We start from the raw sequence: 27,742 nt of genomic DNA, 5'->3' as shown, positions 1-27,742 counted from the left end.
AAAGAGAAAAGTGAGCACGTGGGGGCAGGGGAATGTGCAACAGCATCACAATCTCATTCATTCACTCATCCTATCCCTGCGCATCATCAGGAGAGAGCTGCCCTTTAATGCTTCGCTCTCTCTCCCTCTCATCCTCTTCGCTCCTCTTGTGTGAAAGCCTTCCTCTCCGTCTTTTCCCTCCTTTCTCTCTGCAATGAACCAGACTGATTGTAGCTTTAACCACAGATCTGGGGTCTGATTACTTTCTGGGCTGTGTCCTTCTGTGGGATTAAAGAACAACCTACTCTGTAGCCGACAACTTTCCTGTCAATTACTCCAAGGCTCCTTCTTCCCATCAGCCCTATTTTTATTGTATTATGAAAAATAAATAAATAGCTGAACTAAAAATAACAAAGCTGCTTACCTTTTATTATTGCCTGTCCTGTTCCTTTTTGTACGAATCTTCTAATTACTCTGCTTCTTCCGCACTATCAAAGGAATACTACAACATGGCGGCCTAATATAAAATCTCCCAGAAAAAAAACTTGGATGCCTGCAACGTCCCAGTGGTTCGCTTCCATATTTAGCTAAGCTGCGAGAGTCCTTCATAGCCTCTGATAATAAATGGCATTAGAGGTTAAGCGCAAACAATAACAAACAATTATCTGCGTGTTTGCGGGCCACCCTGAGGGAAAACTTGGAACTGAAAGTCGTTTTACTGTCCCTTCATCGCTGGATTAGCAGCTAATAATTCCAGTCAGTGGCACAAACTATATGTCACAGACAGTCATCCCACACTGATCATATATTTCCTGGCACCACGGGGAATGTATTGTGACGGTTGTTACAGCGGATTCGTCATCAAACTTTAACCTACAGCGAGCATTGTCACAGCACAGTTGCTCTGTGTTATTTATGGAGATTATGTTGCTTTTTACATGAGCTAACGGATTAAACTCTAAAAAGCATGTCGGCTTTGTTGTACATGTAATTTAGATAGGCACAAATACTTAAATTGCATAGCCTAGTTTGAGATGAAAACAGGTTTAGACAGGAGCGGGTACAGTATCCTGCTCTGGTGCTCGTGTTGCTGCCTTTGACTTAAATCTGATTTTCTCAGGAATCTGATAGTTGAATAGTAGCACATGCTCACACACACACACACAGTCCATGAAATCACATCTGTTCACTGAAGAAAGCGAAAAGGTGCCATGTCATATTTTCAAGAGAGATTGTTTTATCTTTTAAAGTGCAAAAATGTGCCTATACTTCTTGATGTAAGTTGAATTGAGCATCTCAAGCTATGCTCATGAGTTCAGTTAAGCCTGGCATTAAGGATTTTATTGGAGAACATGCCTCGTTAATTTGACAAAATTTACTCAGCTGTACAAAATGATGGAGAGTGCAGCAATATTTTTGATAAATAACTGACCTAAATAACTGCATCTCTGCTGCCAGTAGTTGACAGTGTATGCTGTGTGTTTACAATGTTAAAAGTGCCAGTGATGAAGTTCATTAAATTATATACATTATAGCAAATTAATGTGTAATGAAAGCACTTAATTCCAGCCCAGGAAGAAAGTGATTTGTGATAAGACTTGTCCTTGTGTCACACTGACCCATTAAGTCTCTGCTTCTGTTCACTTATCATGCTCTCAATCTTAATGACATAAGAGGACAAAGGGTTTTGGTGGCAGTGCAGCACCCAAAAAAATATGTTGTTGTGCAGTAAGACACTTCAGAGATGCTTTTGTGTGTGTAACAACACCAAACATTGATGCTCCTGTAATTGTTAGTCATTTCAGATGTGAATCCCCTCTGAATTGATTCCTAATTTCCTCTGCAAAAGAGTCTTTAGAGCTGCATTATGTGAACTTTTCACTGTCAATAAATTAGGAAGGACATTTATTTAGCCCATAATAGAATATGACAAATGTCATAGAATTCACATTCCATTCATTGCTGCAACAGTCTACTTAATTATCTTCTGCACTTTTGCTCTTTTGTGACCTTTTAAATATGTGTTTGCCTAATGGACATCCGCGCTAGGATAGTTGCATTTTTTTCTACATCGCCATTGAACATTTATTTCTGTTTTTTGTAAAGAATCTGATTAAAGCCTCAGGAGGCGGCCATGAAAATACAGAAGGTTATTCATAGCAAGGTAACAGCTTTCCTGTCAGGTACATTTTTATTGGCATAAATTCAGTGTTAAGTTAAAATTAAAATTGCAGGATTTTCACAATCTGTGCTCAAACCACATATTATCATTATGTTCAACTATGGGTGTGCTGGCATTGTAGTTGAGGTCCATTGTATTCAGGATAATGGCATTAATTACTTGTTCCTTCTCATTTGAAAAGCTTGATTTTGGACATTTGTTGTGTTGCATCTGTCAGGTTGACTAAATGAGGATTTATGGTGCTGGTTTTCACTACAAGACACTTTGGGGAGCACTTGTGGCTCAAGCCAATATTGACTGTGACTATGGTCTTTTGAAAAGGACCTAAGACGGTGGAGCGATGAATGGAATATGTCCCCCGCTTCATCAACGACAGCCATTATTAATGCAGTAGTACAAATGAACAGGGGAACCCAGGGTGACAAACAGGCAGAACTTCCTGCAGGATAATTAATCACTGACATACACATAAACACGCACACACGCACACACACACACACACTCACAAACCCATGCATTCCATCCATAGACGTGCACTCCACCACAATCAGCTCTAGCCTTGTGCATGATGTCCAAACTTCCCCGGCCTACCAATTAACGTTCTCCTCTCACCCCTGTAGCCTCAGTATCAGAGGGAGGTGTCGTCAGCCTTCTCCTTTATCGCAACTGTCCCTTCATCCATGGCTCTCGTATTTCACCCTCCCCTGATGCACTTCCCAGGGGGGGTTGAAAGCGAGGTGGGTAAACGTAAAACCCTCTGTGTCTGGGAGGGGGTGAGGGGGTGGGGGGGTGGGTTATTGTGCTGGTGCTTAAGATTACAATAGCTCACTCCACTCGCTTTCTCGCCATCTCTAAGCCCCCATAAGGCGCCGCGCTTTATCAGAGCCGTGTGGAGTGCTGCAGAGACAGGCTGCTGCTGTACACAGGCCATTAACAAGTCATGAGTGACAGAATGCGGAGGCCGAGGTGACACAGTGACGCTGCCGATGAGCAACCGGTGCCCTGAAGCATGAGAAAATATGTGTGTTTAAGACAGCCCTTGTTGGGATTACGGTAAAATTGTAAAGATATGACAGCAGGATCATCTGAAAATGATTTACCTGTTGATTGCCTGTTGTTTTTGTCTAGCGTCAGAGAAATCTTTCCTTAATCTGACCCCAAGTAGTAAAAAATAAAATTTGGCTTGAATTTGCTACTGCTAGATTTTTATAATAGAGCCCTGCATTACTGCACACCAAACTTTTAAACACAGCTATTAGTGTGTGTCACCCCTGAGGAATCTTTACAGACTCAGGGTGTGGAGTTGAATAGATTGAGGGCATTTATCAGACAACTGAAATTGAACACTATCATGTTGCATCGTGGGAAAAAATAGGCACCAGTATTTCTGGAAGTTGAGCAATACGAGAAATAAAACCACTGATTTGAACTGTTCTATGTCTCACCTTTGTGGTGGCGCAATGGTAGTTGGCTGTATTACCCCATTGATAAATAACTGTATGAATACAAATTGTTCTCTTATTAATCCATTGATTAACTAGTTAAAATGATGCATAATCATGTATGTAGTAGATGACAGTTCAATGTGTTTTGCTGCATTTGTGTATTCATTATATTTATAAATTATAAAGTTTTTGTTAAAATATACGATATCAAGCCTCAGTTACATTTCATTTTCAAGCTTCTAATATCTGAATCTACATCAGTCCCTAAAGATCATTATTGGTCAGGCTCTAATATGTATATACAATTATAGTCCATGTTTATCATCTTTGGCCCATATGCTGTGACTCCATATGGTTCTATAGATGAAGCTTTATTATAATGTTACATATGGTATAATGGTAGCCTGACGTTGTCAGACTCACAATTCTAGTCAGAATGTGAGTCTGAGACCGCTCCATTGGGCTGTGATTATGGGGCGTGTTTCAACTGACCAGGAAGTAAAATTCCTCTTCGCTCAATTGGATAGACCTACAACCAATCAGAGCAACGTAGTATGTGACGTATGTGTAACCCAGGTCTCATGACTTTAAAATAATTTAAAAATAAAATATTTTCCGAACCGGAAGTGCAACTACTACTTCCGGTTTCGGCACTATAAATATCCGGGTCGAGAGGCGCACTTCCTCTTTAATGGTTGAGCAGTGCGAAGTGCGAAGCAGTGCGAAGTGCGAAGATACCGACAATTGATGGCGAGCTATCCCTGTATGGACTTTTTCAGAACCAACCTTTCCCTACGAGCCTCCTTGCCCTGCGAGCGGTAGGAGAGAACTAACCGTAACCTTTTTTTTTTTGTCTTTGTATCAGTGCTTTAATGAACCGTGTTGATGTCAACAGGGCTGATTCACATTTCTGAATCGAGTGGATGATGACAAACATTGACAGTTACACTTAAAAGTATTTATTGTGAAAAAGTGTTAAAATGGTAGCTGTTAGTGACCATCTAGCTCACTTGATTAATAACAATAATACCATCACCACACTTTACTCTATGGATGGATCTGCGAGTCTAAGCAATTATATCAAAATGAATGAATCATCCTGATAAAGAGTATTTATACATATAATACAGGTGTAAGGAGGGAGGGGGGTAAGGGGGGTGGGGGGTGGGAAGGGGTTAAGGGGTCAGGGAGTGGGGGGAGTCAGGATGAGGAGGGGGTTGAGGTAGAGGAAGATGAGAATGGAGATTAGGACGAGTTCCGTCATTTAAAACAAAAACATGAAAACATCTTCCCAACTTCTTCTTCTCCTCTCTCCTCCTTCTTCTCTCTCTTCTTCAGTTTTTTCCTCTCCTCCTTGTCCTTCTTCTCTCTCTCCTGTTGCTCTTTCTTTTCCTGCTTTTCCTGGTTCTTCTTCTCCTTCATCTCCTTCTTGACCTTCTCTCTGTACTCATTGGTCTTCAAGGTGAATCTCTGAAGCTCAATTTTCTGCAGAATCAGTAGTTTAATTGCCTCATCCGTCTTTCTCTCTTTTTCCACCTGCTCAAGGACGCTGCACCTCAGCTTCTCTTCATACTTCTCCTGCAAATCTTTAAATTTCTCCTTCCACTCGTGTTCCACTATCACCTTGTCCTGGTCCTGAAGCTGAAGATCAACGCTCAGGGAAAAGTTTTCTTTCTCCTTCTCTTTTAGCGTCGTCTTCAGATCTTCGAGCTTCTTCTCCAGGTCTTTATCTCTGATTCTTGATGTGTCCACAGACTTCACAATCTTGAACAAGTCCTCTCCGGCCTGATTCATCTGAGAGGCAGTAGAGAATATCCTCCTCAGAGTTGCGTTCCTAGCAGTTAGCTCTTTCTTCAGAGCATGTCTGTCTGCGGCTAGATCAGCGTTTACTCCAGCCAGGTTTTCCAGAATAGCTTTCTCTGCCACATGCTCCTTTATAACTGTGTTTGCAGCATCCAGCTTCTTCTTCAGTACAATGTTTTCTTCACCCAGAGCAAGGTTATATACAGCCTGCTTTTTCAGAGCGGTGTTTTCTGCACCTAGAGCAGCTTTCTCGTTCAACTGCTCCATCAGGGCTTTGTTTGCAGCAATCAGCTTCTTCTTCAGTGCAATGTTTTCTTCAACCAGAGTTCCGTTATATACATCCTTTTTCTTCAGAGCGGTGTTCTCTGCATCCAGCCGCCTCTTCAGAAAGGTGTTTTCTGCACCTCGAGCAGCGTTCTCTGCCCCCTGCTCCATCAGAGCTTTGTTCTTAGCAGCCAGCTTCCTCAAATAAACCTATAACAGGTTGAAGGACAGTCCCATCCTAACTTCAGATATATTCAGATTCTTGTGCAGCCGTCCCCTTGAAAAGTTTCTCCTTTGATGAGAGTTAGTTGGCTATGATCTGGTCTGGTCTGTCATCAAAGCACACTGTTTGAAGTTATTTGTTTTATCTGAAATAAACACTGGATCACATGGCTCCCTGAATCAACGACCCAGTCTGCTCCGCCGCTTTCAGACGCTTTTTCAGCTCAGTCTCTCGCGCTGTCGACCAACTGAACCAAAACACTCCTGGGTCCAAAAGGCAGAAGCAGGAGTTAGGCCTTGGACACCCTCTACTGGCTCATACACCGGTCCGATGAAAAGGTTGTGTACACCGTGGGACGTCGACTTGTCTCCTCAGTGGAACAGCCTCCCTCATGTGGCTCCACGGAGACACTCCCTCCTCCGAGTCTACCAGGATCCACCAGAACCAGGAAACCGCCCGATCGACTCCAGTATACCAAACTTGGAAGCCCCGTATTGGACACTATCCAATCACTTTACTATGGGTTGGCAACTGTTTTTGCATACATAACAGATCCTGAAGTTCCCCCGTCTGTCACATCAGAATATTCTATTGATAATCTGCCAGTTCCATGTCACGGGACGGACATGAGATCAGGGGGGGAAAGTGTAACCCAGGTCTCATGAGTTTAAAATAATTTAAAAATAAAATATTTTCCGAACCGCAAGTGCAACTACTACTTCCGGTTTCAGCACTATAAATATCCGGGTCGAGAGGCGCACTTCCTCTTTAATGGTTGAGCAGTGCGAAGTGCGAAGCAGTGCGAAGTGCGAAGATACCGACAATTGATGGCGAGCTATCCCTGTATGGACTTTTTCAGAACCAACCTTTCCCTACGAGCCTCCTTGCCCTGCGAGCGGTAGGAGAGAACTAACCGTAACCTTTTTTTTTCTCCCCCCTCCTTGGAATAACCTTTTTTTGGACCAACAGACTCTAATTAACTGAACATATAACTGAATGAATGAATGACTGCATGCATGGCGTGAATTAAATGTGTACAATACAATTTATATTTAAAAGCACCTTTTTGTCTGTGTCTTGGTATTCACACGAAGGGCTCCAACCGAACCTTATAGTCCACACTTGTTACATATGCTAAGCAACGCATTGTGAGTTATTTACTAACGCCGGGTTCACACCGGACGCTTCAGCGCAGCGCCAAGCCTTAAATAACAGCTGGCTCTCATCCACTCCCATGTTAAAACTTTGTGCCGGTCACACCGGAGGCTGAAGCACCGCGAGGCAGCCTTGGCGCAGCGCGGTGCTTCAGCCTCCGGTGTGACCGGCACAAAGCCGTGCAGCGATCTACTGGATCAACGGGGGATATTATTAGCGCTGCCCGGCGGTTCAGCGTCGCTTCAGTGTCCGTTGTGAACAGCCCAGCGCCGGGGCGATAGGGATTAGCGCGGTGCTTTGGCGTCGCCTCCACGTTCTGTGTTCCTCTTTCAAAATGAATACGCTGTCGATGTCTTCTAAAACAGACTCAATGGCAGCATCTACACATCTCAGCTCGCCAGCGGCAGGCATGTTTGTTGAAAACGAATTCAACCCAAGGGCACTGTGATGACGTGGTTGATTACGTTACCGTTGATCATCTGTCAATCATCGTATAAAGCCCGCCCTGACAATCTGATTGGCCCGGTCGGGCATAATTTTTCCTCAAAGGAGCGACTCCAGACCGAACTGCCCGACCTAAAATGTTGTGGGCGGGGCTAAGTTCGTCTGGCATCCAGGCTAGTATAATGGAGCTCATTATGGGGATGTAAGCCTCAGGTCATACCTTAGTATTGAGCTTCTCTAGGCAGAGAATCTTTCTCAAAGTTGTCATACACAGCTTGTTGACTTGTGGGATTTGCTTTAATTGCATCTTCCCTAAACGCCACAGCTTTCCTCTGTGCCATTGTGCGACCATGCACCCCATGCTAGCCTGATTATGTGTCCTCATGTGTTAGCAGAGGTCTGTAAGACTGAGGGCGAGTGCTGCATCATTCATGAGTGTGTGCCACCCTGTGCCTGGACTGCAGTGACCCGTAGCTGTCAACAGTGTATCCTTGAACGTGATGGCACAGGCCGTGCTGAGGACACACTGCGGGGACCGCTGGCAAGTGGAGGGCTGTGGGAGGGGCCAGGGAATGGGTGTGCCAGTTTGGGCCGGAGGAAGAGGAAGCTGTGGATGCAGAGGAGGCCTGAAGGGAATACTAATGTTAAATTGGTACACTATCTGGCACACTTTGGAGCTTCTCTTTTCACTTACAGTGCCTCTGACTTTATCCACAAGACTGTGTTTTAGCTTTAAATTGCTTCACTCTTTCCAGTTTTGAGCGCCTACAACAGAGGGGTTCGGAAACGCTGTCGGGTCCGTTTTAGTTTGAAAACTCTGGGGCTGTGTTGCAGTATGTATCGGCAAAAATTCGTACACTTCCTAATTGGTTCTTATCAGTCACGACTTAACTACCAGCATTGAAATAAAACAAGAAAACAATGGTCAGTAAATCTTCCTCCTCGGTGTCGGCCCAAGAAAAGAAATCTCTCGTCTTTCTTTTCACAACTGTTCTTTCTCGTCCGTAGTATTTGCTGCAGATTAGACTACTTGCTCCCTGTTTAAACTGGAACTCACATTCCCAGTGCGATATGTGTTTTCAGGTGAATTAGTAGAATTATTACAGAGACAAAGCTAAACCGCTCGTCTGGATGGAGATCATATTAGTATTGATGTAGCGTCTGTGTGCTGGAAACCGCGCTGACATATCTAAAGAGAGTGCTGTGGTGTGAAGAAAGAGAGGTCAGGTCGTGAGTTAGCTGGGCCGGAAATGGTGAATCCCTGCAAGGGCCGCCTCATAAAACATTAACTCAGACTTTTTATCTTAGGAGAAGAAAGTAGGTAGAGGATTAGAGTGTATGGATGACAGCTGGAGATAGTGAAACCTGACGTTATATACCTAGGGGAATGGATAATGGAGGATGATGAGTAGGGAAAAACTAAAACATTTCAGTTCAGCTGAGACCTTCCATGCCCTCTGAAACGTTAAAATATTCACACTCGCATAGTTTAAATCCTTTCTGGTTATAATCTGTGTGTGTGTGTGTGTGAGTGAGAGCAAGCAAGACAGAGACATTACATAAGTGGGCACCATAGCACTCCTGCCAATTTACTATCACACAACAGTAACTCAGTTCACACGTGTGCAGGCTTGCTGGATGTGCGTGTGTGTGTGTGTGTGTGTGTGCTACTGTGCAGGCTCCCGTTTGTTTCTCACGCATTCATGACCTGCTGGTTATTCATTATTCCCCAACATACAATATTCATCCCTCGTCCACGCCAGTGAATGCATTTTGCGTCAATCCACACGGAGCAGCATTACATAAACTCTGGGTTTGATGGAGAATGCATCTGACCTTTAGCTAGCAAGATATTAGCACCACTCGGGAGCCAACTGAGACATCAAAGTATTTTAACCTGGAAGGAAAAAAAGCATTTAATCAGCCTAAAATGATGTGATGAAGGGTCTTCAGTAAATAGACCTCACTGTCCTCTTATAGCATCTCTGCTGATAACAAAATAATTTAAGTTTTGTTCAAAGGAATCTGACTGTACAGGTGTGTGTGTGTGTGTGTGTGTGTGTGTGCGTGTGTGCGTGCGCGCGCGCATTCACATTCTACAGGACCTTTTTCCCACTGCCATTGAGTCTGTTTTAGAAGACATCGACAGCGCATTCATTTTGAAAGAGGAACACAGAACGTGGAGGCGACGCCAAAGCACCGCGCTAATCCCTATCGCCCCGGCGCTTGGCTGTTCACAACGGACACTGAAGCGACGCTGAACCGCCGGGCAGCGCTAATAATATCACCCGTTGATCCAGTAGTTCGCTGCACGGCTTTGTGCCGGTCACACCGGAGGCTGAAGCACCGCGCTGCGCCAAGGCTGCCTCGCGGTGCTTCAGCCTCCGGTGTGACCGGCACAAAGTTTTAACATGGGAGTGGATGGGAGCCAGCTGTTATTTAAGGCTTGGCGCTGCGCTGAAGCGTCCGGTGTGAACCCGGCGTTAGTAAATAACTCACAATGCGTTGCTTAGCATACGTCACATACTACGTTGCTCTGATTGGTTGTAGGTCTATCCAATTGAGCGAAGAGGAATTTTACTTCCTGGTCAGTTGAAACACGCCCCATAATTTTTTCCCAATGGAGCGACTCCAGACCGAACTGCCCGACCAAAAATGTTGTGGGCGGGGCTAAGTTCGTCTGGCATCCAGGCTACCTTTTTCCAGCATAAACATTGAATTTGCGATTGGAATGATTGGAACCCTTTATCAATCCCTGAGGTCAGGAAACACTTTGAGGAGCTACACAGTCACAAATAGGGGATTCAGTGCACATGCAGCACGAGTGAGGAGGCAGCGTAAGAGGAAGACACGCAGCTTGTGCAGCTTGTGTCTTTCATAAATCACTGTAGCCTTATTAAAAAAAAATGTCCTCTTTCGAAATGACTGTGAATGACTGTGTTGCTCTTCCAGATGATGTCATCACGTAACATTTGAGCATTTGCACACATCATGTGCAATGTGCACATGCACTGGCTTTTATCTTCTGAGGGTATTTCGGTGCACGCTTTGTTTCATGCGAATCCCCTATAGTGCAGGTGCATGCCACATGAATCCAGTAGAGGAAAGGCAGATTGTGCCAGGCAGTGATGATGTCATTTACTATACAAATCCAGTTACATTGGGTTTGATATGATGAACATTTTTTAATTATTAGTATTGTAACTTAAAACAAAAGGCACAGTCAAATGAACCCCCCTCATTGCTTTTTGTTGCTGCCATCAGTCAGTAATACAGTTTTTAGTTCATTGAATTAGGTTTCATTAAATCTAATAATAATTCGGATTTGATAAAGGGGATTTTTTTTTATTATTAATTTGTGTAAATATAGCTCAGAATATGCATAATAAAATATGTCTAAAAGGACCTGTTTTATATTTCTTCAGAGGAACTCATAATTTACATGGCCAATTAGCAATGTGTCAATGTATCCATTACACTAAACAACTATTGGAGATGCTAATGGCTTAAGTGCTACCTGCGTTTATCTGACAGCAACGTGATAATCTACTTGCATCAGTGAATGTAATTAACTGTAAATGTATCCGTTTACAGTGAATTGCATGGATTGTGCAAGCTATGTGTTTATCTAATTACCTCGGTGTTAATGGTTATTCTCTGTGAGGTAAATCTCTACTGTACCAGACTCAATCCACGATTCTGTGTATTTTATCTAGTTCTTGAGGATGTGTTAATATATACTGGTGCATTGGAAAACGTTCTGGGAGAGCTATAGATTTCATTCATAATCATAATTCATTAACATTAACAGCCTAAATGCTTGAGTCAACATTGACTTATTTCAGGTACCGTAGTTGTGCTTCCACTCAGCTTACAACGCTGCAATTCCTATTTTTGGACAGTGGTGTCTGTCTGACGGATGGTTTTCTGTTCTGTGCCACTCTTAATGCGGTGGTTTACAGCTGAGTGAGATTATCTGAGGTTGTGCTCTTTCCTCCTGTGGGTCTTTCTGCCCGAGGTGACAGGATGCGCCTGTAGCAACTCTTTTTCTGTCTTTCTATGTCTGTTTATCTATCTATACATTATTGTCTCTGCTTCGCTTGTCCTGTCTGTATCTCCCACTATCCAGACTTTACTGCAATATGCCACTATGGACTCTTGGTTTTTTCTTCATGCATTTATTAGTATATATATTTATACACATACATACACGTTCCCTCACAAACCTACTAAATAATTCATTTAGAAGCTCAGCACACTTTCACAGCTTCGCAATCGTACAAAAATGTACACCCATGCTTTCATAGTCCACACCCTCGTGCACACATGCTTCCACACATGTTGTATGCACGAGTTAACATGCGGGCATTGTTTTCCACCACAGTAGACACGGTGGCAACATTTGCATTCACTTACACACAAGCGAGGAGGCTAAAGCAATCCCCAGAGCTCTTCATGTGTGTGTCTGTGTGCTGCTCGCCGCTCATTGGGCTTGTGTTTTTCAATGTAAGGTTTCGTAACACACACTCATTACATAACAGCGGCAGGAGTGGAGCTGGGGAGAGGAGGAGAGGAGGAGGGGAGCATATATCCGCTTATACATCAGCGTCAGACCCCCTCCACTGACAGAGGGAATCACAGGGAGGGGGAAATCTTCCTCCTTTTATTCCACATACTGATGCCAACACCTGCAATTTAAAGCATCCATAACACAATTCTCGTCTCTGTCCGCTGTACCGGCTTCTATTTTTAGGCTGATATTGATTGAATGGCTTGATGGAGCATGTCCACAATGCAGCGAGTATCGTGAAGGACAGTGCTGCTTATGGAAACGCTGCTATTTCTTTGACTTAGGTGCACATTAATCATTTATTTAAAAATTCATAGCTGCACAACGTGATTTATTAAGCTCTTATGGGGGCCTTTCTAATTGTAGTTCCTCATTCCAGCTGTCAGGTGAGAGTTACGAGAGAGTTGTGATTTCATATTCATATTGTTTGTGAATAAAGTCGTGCTAGAAATAAAAAATGCAGGAGAGTAACTGAGTTTGCAAGTGGGTCAAATTCAAGTAAGAAAAAAAAAAAATCTGCATTACGGCGCACTGCAAATCCTCCTTCAGGTCATCCCTGTGTTGTAGTGCATCCACACACTTCCCCTACAGGCAGTGGAGAGTAATGCGCTGACCTGATAGATGGAGCTGTGCAATGCCTTTAATAGCAGGAGGGTGTTTAGTTCCCTTCTCCCCAGGGCCAAAGGGTAATAATGGTTTGATGGGGGAGATATTGCCGGCTGTGACCTCATTTGGATTCCGGATGTGTTTCACTGGACTGAAGGAGGAGGGATTGTACAGTGTCTGCGTGTGTGTAACTGTGTGTGTCTGCGTGTGTGCCTGTTTCTCTCTGATTGTGTCCTTCCTGGTGACATGTCTAAGAGAGATGAGCTATCAGAATTTGAGGGCATCCATCAAGCTATTAATTATCCACTTTGCCCTCTCTCCGGGGATGGATGCACGCCTCATGGTCACCTGGGCCTTGGCAGCATATTTTCCCCAGAGTTCCCTGAGCCAAAAGAGCACTGCTGCCTAACGCTGCATCAGCAGCTGCTATCAGTGGAGATTGGGTGTAAGAAACATCACCTCGAGCTGTTTAAGCTGAAAGATTTGCAGTGACTGACAATAGATGGGAGCACAAAGCAGAATGTCACTCAGCTTTTTCAAGAGGGACTGTAAGCACTCCGCTAGTGCACACACACCTCATACGTTTCTTGTTTTCCAGGTAGTTAAAACTATTCACTGTAACCCTCCCCTTTCCTGTCATGAAAAACAAACATGCCCCCCCCCCCCTTCTAAAATGCAAAACAATCTGATCATCTTTAATTGTTCCATTAATTAAATTGTTGATAAAAGCAAGCGGTAACATGAATGATTAAACAATCATTAGTGCTCGTCTAGCTAATCAACTGCTTGTGAGGCTGTTCAAACACTGCATCGTTTACAGCTGTTGGTCAAGATTTCCTGTTGACTGCTCTTAAGTGTTTCATATTCCGTCCTTATGACGGAGTCATTACGCTTATTTTGTCGGAATGACAAAAAATAAACAGAAAATTTGTCCTGATGATGTGTTAGTGACACAAGATGCATTGCCACAGAAAAAGCCAATGGTGTCATCATCTAAAGAACTTCATGTCTTTACAAAATACCATTGAAATCCATTCAATAATTTCCCAGACAATTCAGTCTGTGTCAAAGTGGTTGACCATCGGACTAGACCGACATTGCCGTCCCTTAAGCAACACCAGTTGACCACTTCCAACAAAAGCTGTGGTTCCACCACAGGATCCAGGGTCTAAATTAAAAATAGCTTGTAAAATCCTAGTTTTCCTTAGTTTTTGTTTCCCATTTCAAATGAATACATTGACAGTTCATTACTAGCTCTAGTTTCTTTTCTAGCATTGACTCAATAATCCAGAGTGTAAAACAGTAAATCATCACATAAAACATCTCTTCCATGTTTATTATTGTAGTGCTCGATTTATATAGCATCATCATTGTTGTAAAGTCATTACTGCTGCTTGGTGCACTGGACTGGAACAGCTTGTTGTAGCCGTCGGTTGTTCATATATCACCAGGCAAACAACGCTCTGCAGGAACCTTTTAGCGCCTTGAACAAAGTTCCTGGTCTTGACTGAAAGGTCGAGGTTGTGGCTTAAATTAATCTTTTGTTCTCTAGCTCGTCCTCATTTGATCTTTTGACTCCTGATCATTTGAACGTAGTCTCTGTTGCAGTCGAAATGTGGTCCAGCATCTTCAAATGTAAAACAACATGGCAGCCAAACTTATTTATGTTGCACACAATTCCAAGTAAGGACATGGAAACCCATAGGCCCATGTGCAAATATAGAGATAGTAGAGAAGCATCTCACTGATTTCCCATGCAGACATGTACATCATCTTCATATCAATTTAACACAAAGAACAGCTTGAAACATTTCACACATTAACACCTCCTCAGTGCCAGAGGGGGAGGCATCCCATGGTACCTCTAAAGACCCGCTTATATAAGAACATGTGGCAACTTTTTAAGAAGATGTTAAATACTAATTAAGTATCACTCATTCGAGGAACTGTGAAGCTAAACGACACCGCTGAAAAACGTTCACGGTTTAACATATGCGTCGTTTTAAAAGGTGCAGAGAGGTAAAGTGCAACGTTTGTGGTTGAAATGTGTAGCGCTGAGGTGAGTGCAGCGAGCTGCCTGTCACCCGTAGTGGCCTCTTCCACCTTCCGGCAAGGCTCGTCCACCGCTGCCCGAGCAGACAGTTGGCTTAGCACCGGCCTGTCACTTTGGATCTGGGTAATCACCTCAAGTCATCCGAAGAGACTGAGAAACAAATAAAGGAGTGGAGCGATTTAGGCATAGCTGATCAGATATGGGAGGCACATCCGTCCCTCGCCTGCACACAGACACCTTAAAGCTGATGCATCTTGACATTGTGTGTGCATGTGTGTGTTTTGTAATAGAGGAATAGTACCGTTATTTGTGTCACCGAGTAACAGCTGGCAGTGTTACATCTCTTTGCATTTCGCTTCTCTACCAACTTCCCTAAACTCTAAACTCCAGCACTGTACGGATGAATGACAAATCTAACAGTTCATTGGTGTCCTGTCCTCCATCAGATAGTAGACATGCTTCCTTTATAGTTAGATCTTTAACAAGACTCAGTTTAGATTAAATTCAAAAGAAGCGAAAAAAATGCAGAGAGTGGAGATATAAGGACCCGATATAGATGTATTTATAGGTTCTTGAGTCATGCCATCCGGTGCATCACATCTTTTCCCGCCTATAGAATAAGCACGTGTGTGTGTGTGTGTGTGTTTGCGCCTACGCATGCGTGTGCCCCGTTGCGACTTATGTGGGTCATTGATGCCCTACGGTACGGCATGCCCAGTCCTGTAGTGGAGGTGTGCTGATGTCAGGTTGCATTTAGCAGGGCAGGAGGATTAACCACGGTGGCATCCTTGTTATTACCGAGAAGCTCCAGAGTAAAGAGAGACATTGATCTGCTAAACGGGTGATGGATGGAGAGGGGTCAGCCACGGGTGCTGATTGCTAACTGTAATGGAAGTCTTGGCCAGTGGGGCATCTGGGAAGCAGGTTTGTATCCATGCAGTGGAAGAAACCATGTGGTTGTCTCTGGGAAAAATACTTCCATATTGGTATCTATCGCTGCTCACTATAAGGAGCAGCTGTAACACATCTGCGTACTCGTTCTTGAATAGTACGGTAACGTGTGTTTCACAGGCTTAACGTCCTCACTTGAACCGAAAATGCAAAGTGCCAGTTTTGCAATTTCGACGCTTTCCGTGTAATTGAGAAATTTATGTTGCAGAAATAAAATATTATCGCTTTAACAGTCAATAAAAAAAGCCATTCATTAACTTTAATGTTAACATTTAAGAGCCCGACAAGAAATTAACTTGGATTTTTGGTTGTTGGGTTGTCTCCCTTTTAAAATGTATTTTACACCCGTGCTGCAAAGTAGTAGGCTGGTGTATTTTAACCAATGCTGTTTGTCCATCTGTCTGTCCATTAAGGTTATAACTCCAGTGGTTTTAATCCAGTTTGGATTGTGGGGTCAAGACCTGTGATATTGTTATTATTATTTTATTTTTTCAAATCCGTCAAAGGTCAAGGCCAAAGCGTGAGATCAAAGTTTGATCCTAATGCTTATGCATGAATGCATCGGGTATTGAATGAAAGCTCTCTACATATATACAGTTGATATGGTCTTCAATTTATCTCAGTTGGTGTTTTAGTATTTACACTATAAAACCAACCTGTGCTTCAAGGTGAAAATATTTTGATATTTTCACGGTGTAACACATATTAAATATATAAGGTGTTATATCGCTCCACATTTGGATCACTGACTGTGTCTTTATGCTGTCGCAGGAATAGTTTTCATCATTCAAAGGGAGATTAGGAAGATAAGGCGATAATGGTCTCGAGCGGTAGGGCTGCTTACACATTGGAATCAAGCGTGGAGTGGAAACTGTCTCTTCCTCCTCCTGGGGAAAAGGGAAGGAAGCCCTCTCCAGTAACCAACACAAACACACACTGTAGTACTCCTGCTCCCACATGCCGTATGTCTAGGAATAGAGCACGAACACACCCACCTTGCAGGGCCTGTCTATTATTTTTACATTCACATCTCATGCATCGCCCATAGGTTATGGGATCACCACCATGACTAAAATCATCGCTGCTCAAAATATTTTGAGTGTAGGCGGCCAGTGGCTCCGACATTTGGAATAAAACTGTCTCTCCGTAACTTCCTTCCCCTACTGTACCCCGCTCGTCTCTGGTCCACCCCTGTAAACAGGATGCTCACATGGGAGTCCCACCCGTCTCCCTGCTTCCTCCACTGTGCGTTCCCATGGTCAAGCCTGAAACGTTTGCCTCTATCGAGTCATCCCACCTCCATGTGAGATAGTTGTAAAACTGCAACACCCATACTGGAGTGCCTTTTCAGCTTCTCTCTTCACAAAAGTAGCCCCACTCAAGCTCAAGCTGTCTGTGCTGTTCTCCCTCTGAAAAAGAAATAAACCCTCTCGCTGTTTCTGGTCCATCAAAATTCAGGGATGCACATATGGAGATGGTTAATCACCGTCACTGTGTCAGCGTGCGTGTGCGTGTGCATGTGCATGTGCATGTGAGTGAGTGTGTGTGTGAGTAGGAGGAGGAGCAGGGTGTGTGTGTTTTGTGCATATGCTTGTGTGGGAGAGAGCATGTTCCAACAAAAGGCCTAAAAATAGTAGGAATATGCCCATGTGACACATTGAGGCTAAAAGCTTGTGAATAATTTGTCTAATGCAACACATACCCCCTTCGGATGCTCAGCCATAAAAAGATGCTCCAGCCGGTTACCTCTGCCAGCCAGTGAGGTTGGAACGAGGTAACGAGTCTGTTCAGTCACCCCAGTTGGTTTGTCTGTCTCCTAGCATGGTGTCTCATGGATTCAGATGGAATTTGGTGGATGAGTGGCTCCTTGCCTTTGGATTTACTTGATTAGACATTGGTGGTGGTGATCTGGAATCTATGGGTTTTCTCCAGTTAGACACATGGGGATGAGGTTGATTGGAGGCTCTAAATTGACCATTGTGGGGATAGTTAATAATAAATGTTTCAAACTCACATTTTCAGCTCATTTCCTTATCGTAGGTTCCTTATCAATTCCTTCCTCTTGCTGCCTCTCAAAGAAAACCTCAGTCCCCAGTTTAACTCCCTTATCTCAACCACTTGAGTGTGAGTGAAAACAAGAGAGGACAACTGATACATTTTGTGCATGGCATTGTCAATTACTCACCTAACACGTCACTTCAGCAATGTAGCTGGTGCATGAAATACCATTACAGTGAATCTGAACAATGGTCACAACTATGTATATAAGACCAAGCCTTTTTACTTTCTTTCTTTAAGCCGCTTCCTCTTCCACTTTTCACCCAGTCAGAACTTGTACCACTGTGTACATATACACACAATAAAACAAATGCCCACACCCTCAATAGTGTTCCTGGAGTGCATGGCAATGATGACCTTTTTAAAAAGAGATCAAACCTGCAGTTTTATTCACTCCCTGCAACACTCACTCATGTGAAATAGTGTGGAGCAACAGACAGAAAGGCACACCATTTTTGAGAAGGGATGTTCCTTGTGGAATTTGATACAAATACAAATGTTAAACTAAACTATTTTGTTAGGTTTGTTAGACTAATATAATTATCAGCTCGCTGTGGTTATAAAGTAAAGAAGTCTCTGTCGATTTAAATCAGACACTATAAAGATTACACCTATAAATATTTTTTTATTGTGATAGGTGGATTCATAAAATCCCAAAAGGGTTTTCAGCTGAATTTTTCACATTCACATGTAAATACAGAGTAAGAGCAAATGATTTTAAATAGTACAGATCCCTTAACATATACATCAAGTTTCAATGACTGCTGTTAGTGCTATAGAACAGCAAAAACATTTATGAAAGAGGTTTGCGTTTATGCAACGTACAGTGTCATATACAGGATATTAAAGATGGGTTGATAGCTTTGTGCACAGTATTTATCTGCATTGCTTGGCAGGTGTGTAAACAGCCCCTCAAGTAAGACACACATCTTCCTCTCCAGAACCACCCACGTGTGTTAAAGTAGTTCACACACAACTTGGAGTGTTTTCAAATTTTCAAGTGCATGCTGTTTGGAAGGTCTTGCATGTATGTCTGATGTATGTCGCAAACAGTTTTGCATTTTTATATCTTTTCTTCAGAACGAAACAAAAGATAATTTTAAAACAGCTCCATCCCTGTGCTTTCGTCAGTTGTCCAGAGGTTTGTGCAGTACTGTGCAACATGCCCACTGATGGTGGCTGCTCTTTAAGCATATACCAAGGCAGCTCACCCTCAAACATGACCCCTCATCAACATTTAACAACAGTGCGGTTATGTTTATACTTAGCGTTTAGTCAAAGTAAATATCCTTTTGTAAAACAGACAAGTATTGATTGTGCTATGAGCAAGATTAGTTTGTAGCGCAAAGGAAAGGTCAATTCCGGCTGAATTCATTTGTGTACAAGTGTGTGAAAATCATTAGAATAAAATGTGTATATATTGGCATGACCTCAGGTTTGAGCACATCAGCTCATGTAAGAAGACCCCTGGTCAGAAGGTTGTTAAGGTCTGCTGAGTGTGTTGGATCAGAGCAGTGTGCAGCACAGCACTCTACTGCCTTTTAGACGGCATGGGAAAAACCTGAATTGTTTAAAGCCGTGAGATTGTATGCACGTTCGCACTTGTTTACCCTTCTTACTTTTTCCTCTATTGAATTCCCCTCTACACCCTCTGACTCACCCTGCGGGAGAGTTTGACAAAGACAAAAGACACTTTTGCTTGTTGTCTGTATGAAAGGTACAAATATGGAAATGAGAGAATTTGTGGTTCCATCTTTTTGTCAGCGGATCAAGCTTGATTGATGGCTGTGTAAAAGGGAGCGCCAGCATCGTGGGTCAGGACGACAACACTATTGTTACACGTTACACATCCTGCCTGCGTGCTATGTGAAATCACACACAGGTAAGCCAATATGGCGACTTGTGGGTTTAAGCTAGCCAAGCTGTTATTAAGGAGGACTTCTTTATGGATATAGCATGACCTCTACAGAAAAGAGATGGGGCGAGAGGGATTCAGCAGGTCACAGTACTAGACACATTTTCTAAGGCCGCATGTCACTTGAAAGGGAAAGCTTTGTCCACATAGCCATCGGTCTTTCCTCTAAAAACTGTGATGTTAAACACAATGTTATAAAATTACTATAAACTATCGATAGAAGAGAGAAACCAAAACCGCGGCAGCTGGACAGATAGAGAAGAGACAACATGGTGCATGCCAGCCCGATGAGTTTCTTTTTGCGGAGGTGGAGGTAGACAGAAAGCAGGTGGATGTTCAGACAGAGCGATAAGAGCCTGGCTGACACAACGCCTGATAAGCAGCCTGACTTTCAGGTTTGGCAGGCTGGCGGTCAAGCAAGAGAGCAGGCCATGGAGGAGAGAAAGACAGATGGGTAAAACCAAATAAAGGCAACTTAGAAATTCTAAGAGCACAATTGAGAAGTGGTGCACCTGCTCTTGAGTTTGTGACTGAGAGCTTCACTGAATGCAAATCTGGACTATTTAGTTCCATGTGCAAAATAGGACACGCAAGGCTCACTGAACTTAGATCTTGTGCTATGACAGCACTGACCACTGTGGGTGTATTTCTCACTTTGTGGCATTATGTAGTAACTAGCAGGGCAGTTTATAGCCTGACAGTGGCCCTGACTAAAGCATCTCAACAACCACTGAATGGAATTTTCATGACGTTCTGCACAGATATTCATGGCTGCCAGAGGATGAAGCCTATCAATTGTGATTCATCTGGTGCCACCTGCAGGTCAAAAGTTATCTCAACAAAAATAACTTTAGACTAAGATGCTGACAGCGGTGAACATAGTATCTGATAAAGAACAGTGTTAGTTTTGTCATGTGGGCACTGGACAGGAAATTGCAGTTTGTGCTTGGTGTTGCTGCAGGTATAAGGCCTTTAATCTTACTTGGTTTTACCGTCAAATGTTATTTGGGGGGGAAATTACATTATCTATTCATTTCATCTAACCACACTATGTATCTTGTCTTTATTGTTTCAGGGAAACCCCAAAGCATCGAGAACTCAGAGCGGATCCAGCTGTCAGGGATGTACAACGTTCGGAAAGGGAAGCTTCAGCTACCGGTCAACCGCTGGACCAGGCGACAGGTCATCCTGTGCGGCACCTGCCTCATCGTCTCCTCTGTTAAAGAGAGCCAGACAGGGAAGATGCATATCCTGCCGCTCATTGGAGGAAAAGTACGTACAAGTCGCACCACAGCAGGGAAATAACTGTTGCTCCTCATCCTTGTCTTTAATGGGAGTGTCATGTAATTTATGCTTTGGATGATAAAATCATAATGTCGTATCACCATGCACTGACCTGACAAAGTGTCTTTACCCTCTGCAAATGTCTACTGCAGGGAGGTTTCTCCTTGGCTACATTTTACCTTCAGCAACTGTTTGCCCTTTAGTGTGTCTGCCAGTTTGTCTGCTCTGTTCACTTCAGCTCAAGGTCACACAGAAGTGATGCAAGCCAGGCTTGACAAAGTCAAAATGTTTTTTTTCTGGCCACTTCTCATCTGCAGTCAAGACATGCAATAATCTTTAGTGTTATGGATCCCTATTACATCCAAGTGGCTTTATTTCTCTCTATAAACCACCTGCCTAAAAATGACCTTTATCTGTTTATTGCTTTATGGATCTGCGTAAGCTCCGAGTGCTCCTCTGTATATCCCTTTTCTACTCGTCTGCTCGACACAAAGGACACCTCGTGCTCCGCCACACCTACTTCTTAAACATTTCTCGAACAACAGATGACCTCTAGTCAACCATTCATGCAAATAGTGCCTCTGCATGGGCCTGTATGTGGTTTGTTTGTTGGTATGTGTGCCAGCATTCTATTCAGTAACTATAACCAGTCAGCCATTCATTCTGAGTCCATGTGCCTTGGATGTGTGCGTGTGTGTGTGTGTGCGTGCGTGTGTGTGTGTGTGCGTGCGTGCGTGTGTGCGTGTGCGTGTGCGTGCGTGTGCGTGTGTGTGTGTGTGACTCTGCGTTTCTAAAAGGCAATTTCACATACATTCATGTCACGCACAGGCTCATTATATGATCATGCGTGCCTTATATATTTTCACGAGTTTGTTTCCGGTTGGCTACATTTGTTTATCCTGCAGCCATTTAGCATCTTATTTCCCTCAGCAGGAGCCATTTCGAATAAGAGATCATCTATTGAGACGCAGATGTGTCAGCTTTTCCTCTCTGTTTCCTTTCTTCCCTTCTTCCTATTGTCTGACTCTATATGCGTGGGTTTATCATTTATACTCAGAGGGGGGGTCCGAGATGCCAGTATTTGCGACTAACATCAATCCTGTGTGTGTGTGTGTGCTGCAGGTGGAGGAGGTGAAGAAGCACAATCACTGTTTGGCCTTCAGCTCAGCGGGCCCTCAGAGTCAAACCTACTACGTCAGCTTTGACAGCTTCACGGAGCACCTGCGATGGCACAGACACGCTGCCAAGGTACTGGCTGTGTGCATGTGGATGAGAGTTAGACGAAGAAAAGAGGGAGAACATGAGCATATGCTCCCCAGTGACACTTATGGGTCAGGTGCATTGTATATTAGGGGTGACTGCAAGTTGAAGTATGAAAATATGGCTCTGCAATCCCACTGTGTGAGATAAGTAGACTGAAAAGTGCACATACTGTCCACTCTGTAGTACGCACTATAACCCAAGTGTCTCTGGGAGCACAAACAGCACTCATGTCTCTCTCTCTCTCTCTCTCTCTCTCCCTCGCCCTCTCTCTCTTTCTCTCTTTCTCTAATTTGAACTCAAGTAGGCCATGGCCAGAAACCCTCCTTTCTAAATATTAACAGGGACATGCATGTCACCAGCACCCAGAGGGCCACTCAGAATAGGAGCCTGGAAAGAGGCGGCTCGTGCCCAAGTGACAACTGCTGAGCCTCTAGCTAACTCTGCTCTGAAAGGCTCAGGTTCACAGACTGTAGATTTTGTCTAGAGCCCGATTGAACCGTTATGCCTTTCACAGACATAACAGTATTGGTATTTATGCTTGCCTATGATTTTCTGATAAAATCAAATCTAAACATTTATATTACACAATTAACAATGCAGTGCATTTATGTTTGCGATTTACGTAAAAAAATTTCCTCTATTCAAGTTCTATATGTTTGGTTGTATTTATGTTGTCTTCATATTTATTTTAAAGGAAGTTAATGGTTGAAATGTAAAATATCAAGAGTCTTGTTGTGATATCTTAAGAAATAATTTTTTCTCTGATACAAAGAGTGGTTGAGACGCTGTCGTCTCATTGTAGATTCAAGCTTCTCGGCTCCTGTAAATTTGACAAGCAAATGATCAGAGGTGAACAGCGCCACACACCTGCAGTTAACTAGATTAGATGATGATGCAATGTGTGATGTTAGGTCACTGACCTGCAGGACTTTTCCTTGAATTCTCCTGACTCTCTAATCCTAAAATGATTAGCTGTTGAATGACATCTGACCCTTAAGCAGAGGGCTGCACACACACACACACACACACACACACACACACACACACACACACAGACACACACACAGAGTAAACCACTAGAGTCGTGTGTGGGGGCGATAATCCTGTTTAACTCCATCTTTCTTTTTCTCCTTCTCTCTGTAACCTTCTCCACCCTTGTTGCTCTCCTTGCCACCGCCATCTAGATGGTGTCCCAGAGAATAAACTCGGTAGACCTGTCCTGCTGCAGCCTGGAGCAGCTTCCTACCAACCTCTTCTACAGCCACGACCTCACCCACCTCAACCTCAAACACAACTTCCTGCCTGCGGACCAGCGGCTGCAGCAGCTGCAGAGGTACAGTGCCATCGTAAATCTACAGTAAACACACCTGGGGCGGAACTATAAGGAGCGGGATAGGCAGAAGGAGCTGAAAGCCTTTGGGATCCATTACAGGTCAAGGAGGCCTGGCTGGGTGGTTTGAATGGGCTGATTCGGGCAAGATGAGACTTGAGAAGGTTTAGCAAAGCTTAACTTAATTTGGCCACAACAGAAGGCAGGGCTGTTTGTACAAGGAAGAGAGAGACGGGACACAGCAAGGCTTTACCGCAAACAGCAGGTCATGGCTGGCTGTTTTGGAGTGCTTTAGCGTTCGCCTACAGTTTGCAAGCCATCGATCTGAGCAGCCTGTGGCCATTGGCACACGGAGACAGACGAGGCTAGCCAGGGCTGTGCTGTACCAGGCCAGGCCAAACGAGCTCAGAGCCGAAAAGGGTGGATGCATCTGCAGGGAGGCTTTTAATGTCCCTGGCCTCCCTCACTCTCTCTCACTGTGGGCACCATCTGCTGCATGCTTATCATGCTCACAGATTAAAGCTCGCATCCAGGACTATATGTGAATTTGTTTTTGTGTGTCTGTGTGTGTATGCATGTATTAATTTGCATCCATGCACACAGTGGCAAATGAATGTCAAAGCATCTCTCTCTGAAAATTATCTCCAAAAGTTTTTCCTGAATTAATTGTGTGAATCTGATGCCTTAGTATGTGTTTGCAGAATGGGTCGGCTGAGTGTCTGCATGTGCATTTGCATGTGTGTGTGTGTGTGTGTGTTAGGGAGAGAGTTTCTTGCTTGTGCGACACAGAAACAGGGGCTGCGGGCTACAGATTTGGGGTCAGTGCATACAGAGTCTTGATACAGTATGGCATTCTTTGTTTTCTCCATGAGATGGCTGTTCATCTTTTTTTCACGGTCACTTAATGGAGAGTTATCTTCCTTAGAGGGAAAAATGCAAGTCCTTCTATTTTAAATCATTACATTTTAAGGTGGAGACGTTTTAAGGTTAACTTTCAGGTAATATTTAGGGTGAGGCACACAGTATCTTTCCCCCTTAGGTCCTGTATGGTTTATGTCCTCCTGATAGAAAGTTATGAATGAGAAGAAGATCCAGGTTATTTTAATATGTTATATCTTAATCATTTGAATAATGACAATATAGTTGATGTGGGATTTTTTTTAAATATCTGAGCAAGTGATTCAATGCTCCCCTGCTGGACAAGCAAGGTAACATCCATTTAGATTTGGCAAACCCTAAGTAGGCTCATCCGCATTTGACCCAGCACGAGTGAAAAAGAGGTCAGTAATGAGAAAGAGATGAATAGTTAGCTGAAAATAGAGGCCTTTCGACATATAGAAGCATGTGGCAGAGTCAGTGGCATTTCCTCTTTGCCCCTGATAGACTGAAACCCAAAGAGCTGGAGCCCAAACACGAATCTGCTGTGTGCAGCCTGTACGAATGTGGGTTTATGTGTTTTGGTGTGGGGAGTTGTGTGAGAGTCTGTTTTTGTTTCAATACAAACACTGGTCTTCACTGACATCCAACATGGAGTCACAGTGCTTTGTATTTTTCCAAGAGCCATGGAATGTGTGAACCTGTCACATGCCTCTCTCCTCCTTTCCTTTCTGGTCATATAATAACTGGTGGGTGAACTGCCAATCAGATATGCATAATCAGTTGTCCTGGATACTGGCTCTTTCCTTTAGCATGGTTTTGTCTTCCCAGCATGCATCTCTCACCCTGACACAGAGGTCATCTCTCACCGAGGGTAATGCATGGTTGACGACGCCTGACCTATGACCGTACTGTCTGCCTGTCTATTTACATATCCATGACAGTTCAGAGGACATACATATCAAGGAAGTGAGTGGGGGTAGGAAAGAGCGATGGAAGTCAGAGGAGTGGCAGAAACATATTTGACAAAAAGTTAGGTTAAAGTTGCATTAACTGTCAAACCAGAAGAAGTGGCTAAAAACAATATGAAGCAGTTATATCACCCTAAAAGTATTATGCTGAAACTGTTAGCAAGCAGCTACGTGTACCATCAGAGTTGTAAATGTTCACCTAGAGTCCAGTTTCACCCTTCATGTATATTTTTTGCAGTTCACCAACTCCCCAAAAAAACCTCTAACTTTAAGCTGGTAGTTTTTCCACTACCTTTCATCTAGTTGCTAACTTTGTCTGTCTTTTGTTTGTTGCCGTGTACAGTGGGTTGATCTGAACGCAACAAAGCAAATGTATAGAAATTAGGCTCACGACAGGAGTTTCATGCTGCAATACCAAAACAACGAGCTAAAAGAGTTCAAAATGCTGCAAGGAGCTATGATGAACCATGATCTTGTTCAATAATGAATACACAAATATTGATTAGCAGGCTAAAACCTACTCTGACAGCTATGTTTGGCTTCTTGAGACTAGCTGTAAGCGCAAAACATATAATTACCATATGAAGTTATGTATAACATGATAGAAAACAAGTTTCCACAACATGTAACAATGCTGCTTGGTTTGTTTAGCACCTAGTCATTGTAGTGTTGCTGTAACTAGGTCTTAGTTTTGGTCCTAGTTTTATTTAGCTAGATGCTAATTTTGTCTCTTTGCTGTTTGGTAGTGGGGGGGGGGCAGGCTTTTTTATACAGTGGGTTTATCAGGACTGTTGGTTAATGATTACATGTTGGTTAAAGCGTCTAGTAAGATGGTTGATGACAGAGACGTTAAAGGCTGGAGCAGCAAAACATTCAGTTAAAAGGGGCTAAAAGGCTCAATAGAAGAAGGAAACCATAGACCTGCTTTATAATGTAGCAGAAAAAAATATATATAGCTAATTTTGCATGATTATCTTTGTTAAAAATGATGAGGGCCTCCTTTTAAATACACAAGGAAAGGAGAATGGAGCATAGCATGATCGGATAGAATGACAAAGCATGACACAGACAACGGAAGCTTCTTGGGGGGGAGGGTTATGAGCATTACTCAGCAGATTGATTAATAGCGGAATGACATTTTCCCACACAACCCCACCCACCGCCTGCAGGAGTCACCCTCAGCTGGAATTACTTGGCCACCCTAATCAATACCTCTGACATCTTGTTTGCTTTTTTTCTCCATCGCCGTGATATACTGTGTGTGCATTTGTGTGAGTTTTGTAACCTGTGTGTGCACATAGGGAGAAAAATCTGACATTGTGCCAGTATCAGCAGCTGCTCCAGCCGGCGGTACTAATATGGTTTACTGACAATCTCTGACTTGACATAGCCGCTTTATCTGTGGTGCACGATAGGTGATAGCGGGTTGCATGTGCGTGTGTGTCTGTATTTGTGTAGATGGATAAATAAGGACAGAGAGAGTCCTTCCCCCCCCTCCCCGCCTCATTCCCTTGGCTCCCACCCCACTTAGGGGCTCACCCATCTGAAGGTCGCCGCTCTGCCTCGGGACACCACGCCAAATGCCACTGGTCATCGGTGTTTGAATGAAAAACACAGACGTCAATGTCATGCTTGTTTGCTCAACAACCAAATAGGAAGGTTTAGTCAAAAGGAATGCTTTGTTTGTGGGTGTGATGAGGTCGAACTGTGTTTTTCACTTAAACAAATTCAGTGTTAGCTACACTTTGCCACATTGCCCATGAATCTATTTCATTAATGTATTTATGAACATTTCTTCTCCTGCAATATTCATGCTGACAAGATACAACTACATCTCCAATCGCTCTTCCCTTCTTCTCTTCTCTTCTCTTCTTCTCAGTCTACTCTGTAATTAATTATTTTCTGTCATGTTTCAGGTTTTCCCGTCTGCGAAGCCTCAACTTGTCCAACAACCATCTCAGTCAGTTTCCCCCCGCCATCTGTGACATCCCCACCCTGACGGAGGTCAACCTCAGCTGTAACTACCTGGCCTCTGTGCCCAGCTCCGTGGGAGCCATGACCAAGTGAGTAACAACAGGAGGTTGTTGACACAGGTCTGATGTGACTAAACCCCACTGTGTGTCTCAAGATCTAAATCTTTGCTCATATTTACATAACTGAATCTAAAGTTCATGCACATTGTACCTCCATATATATATATTACACCATACCTGTTCTTACACTGTTACTTATTGAGTTATTGATTTTGTTTTACGTGTTTACCCTCCCTCTCCCTGTTATTGGTTGTTAGGGGTTTACTGCTGTCATGAGACCAGTGTTTGCACTGATGCCATCTCAGAGCATGGGGAACAGACCAACTGCATTTTTAAC

The 27,742-nt window shown here is 43.5% G+C and overlaps 1 protein-coding gene across 1 annotated transcript in view; it reads left to right on the top strand.

Annotated features, from left to right (window-relative positions):
- phlpp1 (PH domain and leucine rich repeat protein phosphatase 1) overlaps window positions 1-27,742 on the top strand; it is a 47,621-nt gene that overhangs the window by 10,523 nt on the left and 9,356 nt on the right. The window contains exons 2-5 of the mRNA XM_053438050.1: window positions 20,724-20,920; window positions 22,055-22,180; window positions 23,380-23,528; window positions 27,289-27,435. Coding sequence (XP_053294025.1) covers window positions 20,724-20,920; window positions 22,055-22,180; window positions 23,380-23,528; window positions 27,289-27,435 — 619 coding nt within the window. The remainder of the gene's footprint in view (window positions 1-20,723; window positions 20,921-22,054; window positions 22,181-23,379; window positions 23,529-27,288; window positions 27,436-27,742) is intronic.

This window comes from Pleuronectes platessa, chromosome 13, assembly GCF_947347685.1.
Source record: "Pleuronectes platessa chromosome 13, fPlePla1.1, whole genome shotgun sequence".
In the NCBI taxonomy this organism is placed as follows: domain Eukaryota; kingdom Metazoa; phylum Chordata; class Actinopteri; order Pleuronectiformes; family Pleuronectidae; genus Pleuronectes; species Pleuronectes platessa.
This window is presented reverse-complemented; position numbering and strand designations above follow the sequence as displayed.